Below are 13,905 nucleotides of genomic sequence, written 5' to 3'. Positions count from 1 at the left end.
AAGTCGCTCATCTAGGAGAAGGAAAACATCCTAAACCCCTGCTGCCTTGTGGGACACCTTTGGGGGAAGAAAAGGCTAAAGAGTATACCCTTTACAAATCCAGAGTGGAGTTCCTAAGATGGTTGGGTGGTGCCTTGTATGCCTTCCTCTGGCAACTCCTGCAGCCCAGCTGGTGCCAAACATACTTCTCTGCTTTCCTTTAAACCACATCAGTGAAACCGAGAGTTTGCTTGTTCTAGATGGGTTCTACTCCCTCTGAAGGCACAAGTATACACCTTAGGAGTGATCTTGGAACCATCTTTGTCCATGGAGACCCAAGTGGCCTCTGCTGAAGAACGCCTGTCACCAGCTTGGGCTGATGTGTCAGCTGCATCCTTTACTGGACAGGCATAATCTGGCCACTGTGATACATACTTTGGACTATTGTAATGCACTCTACATGAGTCTTTCCTTGCAGCTGACCTGGAGGCTGTAACTAGTGGCGTCCAGATGGTGAGTGGTGCTCTTTATTGGGGACATGTCACACCAGTGCTGAGGGAACTGCGCTGGCTGCCTATTTGCTACTGAGCCAGTTTTAAGGTCCTGCTACTTACATAGAAAGCCCTAAATAACTGCACATCAAGTTACCTGAAAAACCATGTTCTCTTCCATTGCTTACTGATGACATTAAGATCAGTAAATAGAATTCTGTTTTGCTAGGGCCCTGCTGATTACAGGCTTTTGGATGGATTTTTTACACTGGTGAAACCAGTTTTGTGGAATATCCTCCCTCCTGAAATTCCATCAGTATTGGCATTCTGACGGCTCTTGAAAACACACCTCTTTAGGCAAGCATTCTCCTAAATTTGACCTTCTGATCTCATTGTTTAAATTGTTTTTTAATTGTTTTAATTTAACTGACTTGTTTTATTACAGGTTTTAATTAAGAATGTTTTAATGCTTTGATTGAACTGTTTTATTGTGTATTTTAATTATGTATGGATTTTATAATTGTTTTTATAGTTGTGAACCACTTAGAAGCCATTTGGACATGTAAACAATCATCATCATAATTTGTCTAGCCTAGTCCCCTCTACTGTGACTAGTGGCAACTCTCCAGAGTTCCCAATAGAGGTATTTTGCTTCACCGGCTACCCTGATTATTGTAACTAGTATGCCAGAGATAAACCCTGGAACCTTCTACATGTAAAGCACTTATGTATTCATTCATAAGTCTGTTCGTAGAATCATAGAATTGTAGAGTTGGAAAGGACCCTGAGGGTTATCTAGTCCAACCCCCTGGAATCTTCTGCTCTGTTTCTGCATAAATCTGCAAATGGTGTCTTTTAAAAAACTGATTAAAAATCATAATCTTGCCCAATGTGTTTTACCCTAAAATACGCATTTTGACATATTTTTAGAACTGAGAAGTATGTCTTAAAATTTGGAAAGTGTGAAAATCAAAATTTAAATAAGTTACAGTCCAGGAGATGTGAAGCGGGTCTGCTTACTTTAAAAAATATGGACCAAACAAAATTCTGAAGCATCCCTGGGGTAAGTTTTAGTGTGTGAAAGTATGTTCATAAGAAATAATAAATTATTTGAAATATACATTGGGTGGTACTTACTATTTTACATAATGCTAATTTTAGAGGACCCCTCATTTTATATGCTACTGGTTTAAAACTTCTAGATAATTCCTTTTACAGCAATCAGGTTCTGATATTGGCAAGTAAATAGGTTCTAGAAATGACCAGCAGAGCTAATTGAAAGGAGTGTCAACTGAGAGAAGGGCATAGCACTTCTAGTGAAGAACATTTTTGAACATAAATCGCCATCGTCTGGAAGTGATGGATAAAGATTGAAGTTTCATAATAATGCATAATCGTTTTCCTTCAGTGTCCAGAAATGATCTCTGTCAGACAAGATACCAGAGTACATGCACTCTTGACCAGGGTTGATCAAGCTTTTTATAATGTTGTGAAATAGATTTATTGTTCACTGAATGGTGCTATTAATATTGCCATGTAAAAAGATTGCTCATTTATCTCAATCTGGACTTCTGGATGTGACTTGTTTGCTTGATCTGCAAACTTAAGGAATGTTGTTTTGGTTCGCTGAGCCCTTTCATGCTTTTTAGTTGGTTTCCTTTCCTTGACATTGTAAGTGTAAACTAAATTAAATTATGTTGCACCACCAATTGGCAGAAATAGTTGCCTCTTCTGGTATGATAACCGTTCCATCTGCTGTATGCTAGTGGCCAATGAAAGCAGATGGTGTTGCACTTTGCTGAAATATGTTGCAGATTTCCATTTTTATAAATGGAGTGCTTGAATCAACAATTTGTTTTCCATGCTTGCTTGTTTTATATATATTTTTTAAAAAGTTTTGGTATTTCCATATGTCTTTTAATGCTGTTATATAATTAGTATGCTTCAGGACTGTCTGCCAATAGCTGTTGGCATCAGTCTTTGTATGCATTTCAGTCTGCATCAATTTAAAGCTGTATAATTTGACAATAGGGCTTGCTTTAATTGCCCTAGTTAACATTGAACAATTGGAATTCCCCTAGTTCAGAGGCACTTTTTGCACTTAATGTCTCACAGAATTTTCAAGAGGTGCATTTGCAACTGGTGGCGTAAATTTTCAAGGCATGCATGTGCAGCCAACTATATGTACCCTTTATGAGTTTCATTGTTAATTGTTTCATGTATAAGGAATACATTTAATCAACGTAGACATAATAATGCAGTCTCCACTAATGTTTTGTAAGCATTTTATATGTGAACCCCATGAGACAAGAGCCCACCAATCCACCTCTTTTATTTTGGGGGTGGGAAAATCATTTTATGTTGGTACGAAGTTTTTTAAAAGCCATAAATTTGGCATGTGTTTGTACTATATATACATATATACATAAGATACATCTTAGGCATTGGAGATATTTATAAACTATTGGTTCTTTTCTCTTCCCTACAAGAAGATAAGAACAGGCAATATCTACCAGCTATCAGACCCTTAGTATCTTAAAACAGTTAGTGTGTCTTCAGCACACACTGTGTGGGTTTGACGGGGGGCGGGGGCTAATTCTTGCTGCTTAAAATGTTTTTAATGGTATTTAAGTACCTTAAGCTGAGCAGGTACTTAAAGATTGATTTGGAAAGCATAGCTTACTATTTCTGAAATAAATAGAGTATTAAGCTTTTGCAGTATAGAGGTGGTTTTGTCACACAGTATTTTTTATCCAGATTATGGGAAGGCTACCAAGCAAATGAAATACCTTGTTGATTTTTTGATTGGAGACATGAATGTATGCATGTTGCCATCAACTGGTTGCACATCTTTTAGGAAGCATACCAAAGCTGGAATGGAGTGATAATGGCACAAAGTGATCAATGCTCTTACATCACAGTTTGGCCCTCTTCTCTGTTTAGGCATATGAACTGTTTTTGCCAGAATCTCAGGGGACAAAGTACTCTGTCTATTAGCAGAAAGATAATTTAAAGTGTTAATGATTACAAAATATAGGCTGCCAGCACATCTTAGTTTTCAGATTCAGAATTCACTGCCAGATTCATGTCCTGTTCATCTCCTGTATCTTCCCAGTCTTACTCTTACCTAGTTGTTGTAAAACAGGATTTCTGCGACAGGCAGCCCCAATTTTAGGCATGACTAATATGTATGCAATTGTTCACACACGCACAATACTGAACCCAGAAGTAACCCAGAAACGTAACAAAAGATGTCACTAAAAGGGTGGAATGGGACCTGGGGCGGAACAGGGTGTTTAAATTTCAGGCAAGTGCACAGTGACCCGGAATGCAACCCCCGTGGAAATCAGAGGTTGCCTATACTATACATGTAACCTTTCCCCCCTTCTTGGTTCTTTTGTTTCCCCCAAAGCAAAGCTGGATCTTTAAGACTCTGCCTCATGAATCCCTGTTAGGCAGCTCTCCACCTTTAGTCTCTTCCCAATACAGTGGTACCTCGGGTTAAGAACTTAATTCGTTCTGGAGGTCCGTTCTTAACCTGAAACTGTTCTTAACCTGAGATACCACTTTAGCTAATGCAGCCTCCTGCTGCCGCCGCGCGATTTCTGTTCTCATCCTGAAGCAAAGTTCTTAACCTTAGGTACTATTTCTGAGTTATTGGAGTCTGTAACCTGAAGCGTCTGTAACCCGAGGTACCACTGTATCTTTCAAGTAACATTTAAGTATATGGCTCAGGCAATATGTATTATTAATCCATTCTTTTCTGTGTTGTTTCTGTTGTGGTATGTCAAATCTGCAAGGCTGCTTTTGTAACTTCTAAATTGTTTTATATTGGCAAGTTACCACCTTTAAACCTTTATTCATTTACAAATAAAATGTTAGAATTGCAGCAATTATTTCTGGCTTTCTGGAGCAAGCACACTTAGGTTGGTCTGTTCTAAATCCCCCAAATTAAGCAAGGTTATCAAAACCAATACAGTTCTTTTCATGTGCATGCAGTCATCTCCAAAAAAAGTTTCAGTGAGGAGTAATACTGCTAATTCCCCAAAATTAGCCTGTAGCGAATACACACATGTAAGATACATGTTTGTGTGAATGTCTCTCCTGATGCATTAGAAGATCTAGTAATATTCTAGGATGAAGCAGACACATCTTCCTCTTCGCTAGCCATTCCCAGCCAACTGATTCCACTTCCCCCTTTTTTTTTCTTTTCCAACTTTTTCAGTGTTCTGTGGTTGCTGAGCAAACCCAGTCTTCATTGGACTGTTTCCCTTCCTCCTTATATTTCCCCCCATAAGATTTTTGATACTTCTACAGATTTTGGGGTTTCACTCAAGCCTGCTGATACCTCACCTGTGCCATTTTGTCTATGGTACTCACCATAGTGATTGGTACTCACCCCTAAATTCCACAAATAGATGAAACAACGGGCAGGTCATGCATGCTTGGTGTCTAGGTTTGTTCTGTTCCGCTTGAATGTCATTAATTTTAAAATATGCTTACTTTTAGAGAACTCGAGGACGAAAACGAAGCTACATTCCCGAAGAGGAAAAACCTGAGGTTGGAATTTTGAGAAATTAATTTATTTTCAGTTAAATTTGTGAAAATGTTGACATTTAAATGAATAATGTTGCTGAATAAGTCTTGTGCTCTTCTTCCACCTTTTTCTGTTTTCATCTATTGATAGGAACGTATTCCTAGAGAAAGAAGGCAGAGGCAGTCTGTAGTACAGAAGAAGCCTAAGTCTGAAGATTTAAGAACCGAATGTGCCACATGTAAGGGAACAGGGGATAATGAAAATCTAGTCAGGTAGGTTTGATGCTCTGACCTTTTCCAGAGTGGATTAAAGTTTCATCTTCATCACTTTCTCATTGTGGCTGTAATGAATGACCTCTTAATACAGAACTTTTTTTATAAAAAAAATAATCTAAATTGAGGGAAGCATTGCTTCAGAAACAGTGGTTTGATCCATTTATTGACTTGCCACATAACTTTATCCTGTGGATTTAAATGTAAGTAACTAGAGTAATGTTTTCCTAACAAAAGGGAATTAATTTTCTTTTGTCAGGGTGAGTTACCAGGATTCTATAATGGGTTACAAAGGTAAACAAGGCACCCATTTTGACAGCTATCAATCTTCACCTTCTGAGCCTCTACCATGAAAGTTTTTTGAAGTTCACTTTGCTTCATTCATAAGATACAAAGATCATTGTGCCCTTTTCTTAAATATTTCCAAATGTTTTATCTTTGTGCAATCTGGAAAATGCCTCATGTTGTGTATTCTTCTGATGAGCTGTTAAAATGTTACAGGGTATACTTTGTGATTCTGAATTCAAATCAAGAAGGTGTTGTGATTGTTTAATGCACGGGTGTCAAACACAAGGCCCGCGGGCCGAATCCGGCCCGCCAGACCTCGTCTTGTGGCCCGTGTAGCCGCCGCCGGCCGCCAAGAGACCTCGTCATGTGGCCCGTGTAGCCGCCGCCTACAAGCCAGAGAACGTCTGCCCTCTAGCGGCGGTGCGGCCCCCGGTGAATTTGAGTTTGACACCCCTGGTTTAATGAATTGTAGGTGTTGAAGAATAATACTCAGATGGTTTCTTCTTAACTTCATTAGCTGACCTTTTGTCTGCCCTGAGAAAAAGGAATGATTTATGAAATTCTGACTTAGCTTTTGTTATGCAATAAAAATGCAGCAGCTACCAAATTTCAATTTATCTTTAAAATGAGAGAACTTGTAAATGGGCTCTTGTAAAATATACATTGAGCAGGGAACTACTTTTTACCGTTTCTGTAAGGAAACAAAAAGATTGCTTAGTTTTGCCATGAACTTTTTGTTAAACATCTATGAAGGCCAGGATCTTGCAGGAGCACAAATGAGATGCTACTGGGACTTGGGAGGTAAACCTTAAAGGCGAAGGAATACAAACCAGGAGCAGACAAAAGAGACCACTTAGCTGCAAGTGAGCTTAACTGAACTCCAAAAGATATCTGTGATCCAGTTCATACCCAACACTAAGCCAAACTGTTATCTACCATTAACATGCAAATGTGAAGGTTCCTGGAGAAGAGTTCACAGCTCCTTTGCTCCTGCTGTTACACTGAGCCTTGGTTTGGTGTATCATCTAAACCCAGACTTGTGGTTTTATCTCACTTCAGACGGACCACAAGCTCTAGCCTAAGTTTCCACTTGGTTTACAGCTTAGGGTCTGAAGGACACAAACAGGCCCAGTTCAAGAGGACACACTAAGCCAGGCATAGGCAAACTTGGCCCTCCAGATGTTTTGGGATTACAATTCCCATCATCCCTGACTACTGGTCCTGTTAGCTAGGGATGATGGGAGTTGTAGTCCCAAAACAGCTGGAGGGCCAAGTTTGCCTATGCCTGCAGTTCACAGCAGTGCAGCAGTAGCAGGACTGGGGGAGGGGTAATGCAGCTGCTGTCCATGTTAAGTCATGATTTGGTTTGGTGTCACGTGCACACTGAACTGTGGTGTTTCACTTTTCTACTGAACTATCTCAAATAAGAAACTTGGAACAATATTCAAGTACTATGCATAGTTTGCTTCTGTTTGGGTGCAAGGTTTGGAGGGTTCTAAGAAGAATGAAGAACTATTATGAATCCCATTGTAGTTTGCTTCTCTCAAGGATTTTAGATGCTACAGTGAGGTCAGGCTAAATCCTCTTTTTTATTTATTTCGTGATATCCTATACCTTCACATATTAACTGCCACCACATGTCTGCCCTTCTGAGCCTTTTATTAAAAGCACCTTGATAATATACTGTGGTTCTAAAAGTTGACATTTGTGTTATTTTTGCTGCCTTCATGTGTCTCATCATAGTTTAACCAAAAGGGGAAGATTGTTAGAAGTCTTCAAACTTCTAAGAGAATCAAGTGATTCTTTTCTGCATTATTCTCAATCCCAGTGTTTTAATAAACTCTAGAAGTTTGCTCTGGGGATTTATGAGTTTATGTATAAACTTTACAGCACAAACCTTTTGTACTTCAGACAGTATGCTTTGGAACACCACAGCCTGAAAATACATGTCAGTATTAGTGCGTGCAGCAGTGATTTAGTCCATGTAACGGTCTGTAACACCTTGACTTATAGAGATAGATTTATGCAACATGACTGTCTAATTTAGCTAACTCAGATTTTTAATTGACTTGTCCACTTTTTAGTTGAGACATAGGCGGCCTTCGTTATCCTATAAAAATCACCTCTAAGTTTTCCTTTCTCGCACCTTTTCATCAGGAGGATAGTGTTTGATACTGTAGGAATACAAGCCCTATTATTTCATCAAGGCTTGTTATTAAATATATATCTTTTGGCCAGAAGTAAAATTCCACCATCTGTCAGTAGGGTGCCTTTGTTTTAAGAATGCACTGTTTTTTAAAAAAATGGGTCACAAGAATATCTTCTATCTCTCAGCAGTGGCTAGAACTATTATCGATTGAATTGATCTTGCTTCTCAGAAACAGACTGTATTTAAGAGGATGTATATAATCAATTCAGGTCCTTTGTCCTAAGAAGCCTCCTTGACTCATGTGAAAACTTCACCATATTGCTGAAGCTCACCTGCTAAAAATAGTTTCTTCCCAAGAAACTTTGGAGGTTGCTCTTATAAACCTAAATGCTGGTGGTTCCCAGTGTGAGACTTCTGAACTTGTGAGAGAATGAGAAGATGATTCTATGTTCATCTAAAATACTAAGTGATGGTTGTTCCCTGTGTTACATTGTGATATTTTCATTTGTGTTTTTGTCAATATAGTTGTTGGAAACGTTATTTGTATAAGAAGGCAAATGCATTCATGGTGCTTTATGTATTATTGGAGGCATTATATGGCTGAGGTTACTGAAGCTGAATCTAAACAAGGCTTGAAATTATTTTAACCAGCAGCTCTCATGACCTGGAGTGAATGGGAAGCAGGCCTCTTTTATGGGGATCAGCCTCTACTGGTTGTTCAAGTATGCAGACTTGCAATGCTTCTAGGCCCATTACTTGGCAGCTAGAATATACTACAGTGGTCTCCTGGAAACAATGCAATTATGCACCAGGTCTATGATGTCTTTCTTTAGCCCACAGAATGCAATTTAAGGTGCTAGTTATGGCATTTATATCTTAATACCAGTAAGGCTGCTCTTCTCCCTTGTGTCTTGTTGCAGTCTCTATGATCAATCCAAACACCTTTCAAATGTTAGATCCATATGCCAAGATTATATAAAGTGAACTCACAGGGCCTCATTATAGGTGACTTACGCACTGTAACAGATTTTCATTTCTTCTGAAGGTTTGTCAAACTAACAAGTTTGAGCATTTCCCCTATTTCATAATTTATTTCTTTTTATTATTTATTTAAAATTTACCGCAACAACTGATTCTCGTCACATTTTACATGATAGAATTGTGCGACAATGAGAACATCTCTGCAGTTTTAGCGACATTCTTTCTTGTAACAGGGCATTCTTTGAGTAACTCAGAATTTTCCTGTTTGGGTTGAACTTCAGTCACTAAAACATGATTTGGGGCATTGCTTATGCATACATTGAAATTTTAAGTTAGGAAAGAGTTTCATTTTAAATCTATTCTGTTTATATGTAGCAGTCTGAGAGTTTGTTTTGCTTCCTTAAAAAAAAAGTGTCGTTGTGTTCTCCTTTTTTATAGTTAATTCTATCTGTCATGGGTGATATGGGTTACAAGCTAATTTAATTCACTACCATTCAAGCTGCATTAATATTATCTGTATGAAGGAGTAGTAGGTAGTCCAGGGATTTTGACCATCATTGCTTAAACAGGAGCTTTATAGATTTTGATTGGGGGGGGGATTATGCTGAGGCTACTACTTCAACCATCTGATACTTTATCAAAGAGACCTGAAACGTATTCATCTGCTTTAGACAATCCCAGGCGCTCGCCTAAAATTTTGCAGAATTTGAAACCTTCTCCCTCTAAAGAGCAGACTCCCAACCAGCACTACCCAAGCCATTTCACAAACTGCTTTCAAAAGTCCCCTCCGTTTCTAAAGTTATTTGCCCTGAGGCAAAGCAAGGATGGATGGTTGCAATTTCAGAAACACAAATCTAAAGTCCCATTTTAGGTGCACCTGATTATATGGATCCTTGCCACTGATTTTTCATAGAAATATTTAAAAGCACTTTTTCTTACAAAATATTGATTGATGGTTGCCATTGCAGTAGTGAATACTGCTGTGTGTGATTCTTTGTAACTTTTTGACAGTACAGCTTTAGGCAAGGATGGGGAACCTTTGGCCGGCCTGTAGGCCATTGCAGTCCTTGCTTGGAGCCTCTGTTCCTCGCCACCCTCCTCCTCTTTGCATTCTGCTCTGGCTGCAGAGAGGAGGAATAGCAGCAAATCTCAAGTGATAGGGGCCTGATCTGGAATGGGATCCTGGTATGGCGGGGTAGAGGAGCTTAAAACTGTTTACCACCACTGTGGCCCTGGCACAGATCTGGCTTCTGCACCCGCAAATTGCATTGCCCCCAAAGAATCCATTGCAGTGATTGCATTCTTTCTTCCAATGGAAATTGTAAGTGCAGTAGGTCCAATCCAGATGACTGACCCAGGGAACAAAGGTTTAATGCTCTTCTACCTCCACACCAGGATTCCAGTCCAGATTGGGTCTCTAGAGCTTTCTAATTCCATTGTGGAGGAAACTTCCACAATGGAAGGTTTTCTCCAAAGCAGATTGGATGTGGTAGAGAGAGAAAATGAATGAATGCATAGGATGTGTTTGTGTGTTACTGTGGATGGAAGAAGATGGTGTGTGGGGGTGTGGGGGTGTGAGAGAGAGAGAGAGAGAACAAGAATGAGGGTGGGGTGCCGATGCATACCACTTGCATGCAGTTCCTGACATTACCTTTAAAGGACTGCAACCCCTCTGATGGTGGGTTGGGGAGGTTCTCCACCTCTTGTATATCTGATCCCCCTCCCCCAGCTATCTGCAAGGGTGTGACTCTTTCAAATATACACATTAACTATTTCTGTGTTTTCTGATCTGAGAGTACTACATACATGCAAAGGATTGCAGTATAAAGTTCTACAGGGAAACTTGTGACAAAGAAATGACTAAAGAATATCTAAGGAAATAAACTTAGAGCAATGTCAAAGCACCATGGAGTTATTTTAAACGAATACTGTAGCCTTGCTTAAGATAACATTTTTTAAGCAAGTGTATCCATTTTAATGGCTGTGAATGAGCATTGCTGTGAATGTGTACAACACTCCAAGGCCTTGTTTATTACTGCTGTCAACATTTATAGATGAATCATTTTGTGGAGCATTCTATTATCATTGAGAAGTCCCTGTCCTACTGCTCGTACCCTACTCTGTTTTGATGTAGCATCTACCTATGTGCTTCTTTGGTTGATTTATTTCGTTGCTGCATATCACTTTGCCAACAAAACTTGTGGAAGAACAGAGAGAGTTTTCAACCGCAGAAGGAAAACTCTATTCTAAGCAGGCATCTCTGAACATCAGGAAACTAGATAATATAGATGTCTCTTGTTCTTTGGAATAAATACTTCTGAACAATAAATAACATATTAAATAGCATTAATTGGATATCTGAGCAATAGGCATTCATGTAACAGGCTTCTGCTAGCGCCTGGGATGTGGGAGGGGGAAAGTGGTATTTGGATTTGGACCATGCCAACAGGTGGCATAAACAGTTCCATTATTGCTTTGGATCTAGGTCTTGCAGTATAATTAGTAGAAAGACTGTGAATTTGCACAAATGCTGGTAGTTATAAGTTTGACTAATGCAACCCCCCCCCCAAGACTTTAGTTCATTTAGTAGAGTGCTTCCAGAGTAAATTTGTTAAGTTTGAATCAAGACTTAAGAGTATTGCCCCATAGAAATCAATGGGACTGAATTTAGCCATGACTAAGCCTGGATCCAATCCATATTTTTAAAATTACATCTATAATAAACATAAGTAATTGAGTGCAACCTTATTGTGGCATAAGCATATGTTATGCTAGTTTTCACAGGGAAGTATAAATTTAGATACTGCCTCAAAATAAGGTAGTAAAGGTAAAGATACCCCTGCCCGTACGGGCCAGTCATGTCCGACTCTAGGGTTGCGTGCTCATCTCGCTCAAGAGGCCGTGAGCCGGCGCCGTCCAAAGACACTTCCGGGTCACGTGGCCAGTGTGACGAAGCTGCAGCTGGCGAGCCAGCACCAGCGCAGCACACGGAAACACCGTTTACCTTCCCACTATAAAGCGGTACCTATTTATCTACTTGCACTTAAGGGTGCTTTCGAACTGCTAGGTGGGCAGGAGCTGGGACCGAACGACGGGAGCTCACCCCGCCGCGGGGATTCGAACCGCCGACCATGCGATCAGCAAGTCCTAGGCACTGTGGTTTTACCCACAGCGCCACCCGTGTCCCACTGCCTCAAAATAGTAAGGTTAAAATCAATAATGTTAAATATAAAATCAATAATGTTAAATATATATATATCTGCTGTACTTTGGTTTCTTTTTTGCGGTTCTTTGGAGCATAATAATAAAGAATGTGTGTTATTATTAAGAAATATAATTGGGGGTATATTTATTGTATAATGAAAGTCCAATCAGCAGCATATCCTAAAGGTAGGGAGTGACCATTGTCTGAAACTCTGGAGGGTAGTCAGTCTAGACAGTACCGAGCTACATGGGTCAATGTTTTTGAATTAGTATATAGTCTTTGTGTGTTTCTATGTAATGTCAGGAGGCACATTCTTTGTAGTGTTAACAATGATGGTGTTTAACTCTGATATTACCAAAAGCCTGTGCGCAGGGTGTAGTGCTAAAAGAACTGCAAATGGGCATGTTTTGTGAATTGTTTTTAGTTCTTTTGAGGGATACAAATAGCTAAAATGTGATGCAAAATATATGGGAACTGCCTTTTAAGTGCTAATAGTAGTATTTGAAAGTCCAGTGCAGCGAGCGATTACAGAGTATCTGGGCTTGACAGTCTTGTGTGTGAGGCATTAATGTTTTGCATCTTTTCATGAACTTCTCAATGTGGCATACTTTCCCTCTGGAGCTGCAAAAGTAGCAGGCAGTTTCTTTTAATTCCCGCTGACTTTCATATCTGCGATGAAACTATGCTAAGAGAATATATAATGGAAGCAATGAGTTGACATTGCAGGATTGTGTAGTAAGTGACTTTTACCACTGCACATAAACAGAGCAGTTATTCTAAATCATAGCATCGGTTTCAGTCAGATAACCACTAAAATCACTGCACTGTGGTCTGCTGAAAATGCCATCATCCTTCATCTGCCACATTAAGCCCGGGGAGAGCAGGCAGCAGTAGTGCCTGCACTGCTGTGGAGAGGGATGAGCCCTGAACCAAGCGAAAAGATGTTCTGGAAGAACAGTAACCTTTCCTATGATGTGTGCCTTTTCCATTACATTTTTGACACAAAATGCTGCCAAATGATTTAACGGTGACATTTTGTTTTGCTGACTTTCCCTTTTTCTCATTAAAGAGAAACAAAAGTTGGCTTTGGGAAGGAATGAGTAGTCATGCGTTTTGAATTCTGTTACAGGAAGCCTAATTTGTAAAATTATTAAATGTAGGATTTTCCTGCAGCCGAGCTTACGAAGGATTTTGTTTCATTCTTTTTATTGTGTTTTTCAAACAAGTACTTATCTCCAGTGATAAGGTTAATTTCTATTGTCTTCTTTTCCTGTTACAGAAATTGCACATTATTTCTAATTACTGAAACCTCCCATATTGGCCTGTGACACTCAGCTCAACACTCTCCCATATTTGCTCTTCATAATCATATATATATATATATATTCAGAAACTAGTTTAGAAAGGTGCATTACAGCAGCAGGCATAGTACCTGAAAGGCTCACTTCCTGCTACAAAATGTGGACATTTTTTAATTGGGAGCAACCCCCTCCCCCCAATAAATTATGGTAAAGCACAGAAGCTTATATACATCTCAAATTATTTATAGTTTGTAAAGTAGGGAAACAGAAAAGGTATCTTCCCCTAATGTGATGCACACATGTATTGGCAGAATTGGATTTTCTTCAGTGCAAGCTAGTGGCACTATGGTCAGTGCTGGGCCTTGGGGTCTCAAATTTCAGCGGCGCCCTGTGCAATGCCAAGATTTGGTCCCCTTGCTTCCCATGTTCTATTCTAAATCATAGTAGCGGTGCCCCCGTAACTCTGCGCCCAGTGTGACCGAACCAGTCGTGCCACCCTAAATCTGCCTCTGCTACAGTTCCCTTTGCGTGTCAAGGCCCCCAAGCCACCCCCCAGGAGAATAAAGACATAAGGACACTGAATTTAGGTTAATGTTAATGGGCAAAATTTAGGCCACAACTTCATTGGTTACAGAATGTGAGCAGTATTGGCTTAGGCATTGGCAACAACAGACTATATCTGACTCCTGCCCGCTTTGCAGG

General features: G+C 39.7%; 1 protein-coding gene across 12 annotated transcripts in view; it reads left to right on the top strand.

Moving 5' to 3' along the window:
- Positions 1–13,905, top strand: part of PHF14 (PHD finger protein 14) — a 128,203-nt gene that overhangs the window by 45,479 nt on the left and 68,819 nt on the right. For all 12 annotated transcript variants that reach the window (XR_014000937.1, XM_081164432.1, XM_081164437.1 and 9 more), the window contains 2 exons: positions 4,980–5,030; positions 5,158–5,279. Coding sequence is in view for 11 of the 12 variants with exons in the window: in XM_081164432.1 (XP_081020558.1) it covers positions 4,980–5,030; positions 5,158–5,279 (173 nt within the window). In the remaining variant the exon portion in view is untranslated. The remainder of the gene's footprint in view (positions 1–4,979; positions 5,031–5,157; positions 5,280–13,905) is intronic.

Source organism: Podarcis bocagei (genome assembly GCF_964188305.1).
Source record: "Podarcis bocagei genome assembly, chromosome: 12".
Classification (NCBI taxonomy): domain Eukaryota; kingdom Metazoa; phylum Chordata; class Lepidosauria; order Squamata; family Lacertidae; genus Podarcis; species Podarcis bocagei.
This window is presented reverse-complemented; position numbering and strand designations above follow the sequence as displayed.